Raw genomic sequence first — 1,561 nt, 5'->3', positions numbered from 1 at the left:
CAAATCCCACCGATTTGAAATCGTACGATTTGCAGAACATGCCGGATAGTATGCGAAGTTATCGGTGACGATATGTACTTAACCCCCTTATTCTAGAACCCGAATTTTCGTAATTCGTAATTTTGCGCAGAACCCACGTCGAAATTTGCAAAAAAGTGCATAGTGCAAACTGAGTTTATTAATAAGCTAGTGGTAGAAAATTTTAAACATTTATCTTTAAAAAATGTGAATCCTTTGATTACACGTGTATGTTAAAGTTTTTGGGTTCGGGCTATGCGTTTGGACACAACAACAGAAAATTGTTGTACAAATAACTAAGCCGGACCCAAGTTTCTCGATAAGGGGCAACAAAGATTCTTATTTGCTTGTTTATATAAAACAGTGGATAAAAATATACGTATATGCAAAAGGCAAATTTTTCTGTTTAAATGTTTACATCTTTTATTTCGGCTCCGACACAGAATTGTCGTACAAAATTACGCAAAAAAACTTACTCGTTCGTTTTTGGGCATGTCATTGTTACGAATTTCGAAAGTCCGAAAATACGATTCGGATTGCAGCATACTATTTCTACGATTCGTAGCAAAATCCGAATACGAACGAGTTGCGGAATAGGGGTGTTAGTTTGTTTATTTATTTTTAATACAAAAACGAATCCTCGTTGATCAGTGGATCTATTTCTACATATGGCATTGCTAAGTAGAGTATGTCCGAACCATGTGTGTCTGGCGATCCTGTTTCTCTTATTTCAAACTCCGTACTGTTTTCCACTTTACTAAATTTACGTTGGAACAATAAGTCTTGTATTTCTTTCATAGTTAGATACGCAGTTTCTTCGGGCATGGCACGAAGCGTCTGCGAAATACTAAAAGCATCAACTGTGGGTTTACTGATGTTGACAATTTTGTCAATCGCTTCATCGAGTTTGTCTGTATTTATTTCATCTTCATGTTTCCTTTTCCGCGAAGATGACAGAGTGGAGATGTCAGAATCAAAAGACTTGGAAGTTGTTGTGTCATCCACATAAATTGACTTATTTAGGATGTTCTGAAAGACAAATTTAAATAATATAATTTAACAGTTTGGGCTCAATATACATATTTTTAATGTAACTAATTGTTTCCTTGCTAACTTATTTACATTTATGTATATGTCTATTTAGGTACCAGCAAACGAAGACGAGTGGTTAGATAAGGCTTCAGCATTTGACAAACTGTGGCAATTTCCGCATACTCTGGGTGTTCTAGATGGGAACCCATTCGCATAAAAGCCCCAGCAAAAACTGGAACACAATTTTATAATTTCAAAGTATTTTATAGTATCATCCTATTTGCTTTGGTAGATACGCATGGCAGATTTCTCTTCACGGACGTGGGCTGCAATGGAAAAGCATCAGATAGCACAATCTATCAAGAGGGTTATCTCTTCAGCGGGCTGAAAAATGGCTCACTAAATATTCCAAACCCATCAGATGTAGTCCCCGGACAGGGCACTAAAATCCCATATTATTTTATAGGAGACGATGCATTTTCAATAGATAAAAACTTACAGCCCAACCAAT

At 36.3% G+C, this 1,561-nt stretch overlaps 1 protein-coding gene across 1 annotated transcript; it reads right to left on the bottom strand.

Moving 5' to 3' along the window:
- Positions 1-525: 525 nt before the first annotated feature.
- LOC118732713 lies at positions 526-1,047 on the bottom strand (the record flags this gene model as incomplete). The annotated part of the gene is given in 1 exon segment (XM_036461830.1): positions 526-1,047. A coding segment is annotated over 1 exon segment (408 nt), but the record flags the coding sequence as incomplete, so codon positions are not given.
- Positions 1,048-1,561: the final 514 nt, after the last annotated feature.

The sequence above is a fragment of the Rhagoletis pomonella genome, unplaced genomic scaffold (genome assembly GCF_013731165.1).
Source record: "Rhagoletis pomonella isolate Grant_MI unplaced genomic scaffold, Rhpom_1.0 Rhpom_scaffold_25703, whole genome shotgun sequence".
NCBI classification, from domain to species: domain Eukaryota; kingdom Metazoa; phylum Arthropoda; class Insecta; order Diptera; family Tephritidae; genus Rhagoletis; species Rhagoletis pomonella.
The sequence above is the reverse complement of the archived record's forward strand: the minus strand, read 5'-3'. Positions and strand labels throughout refer to the sequence as shown.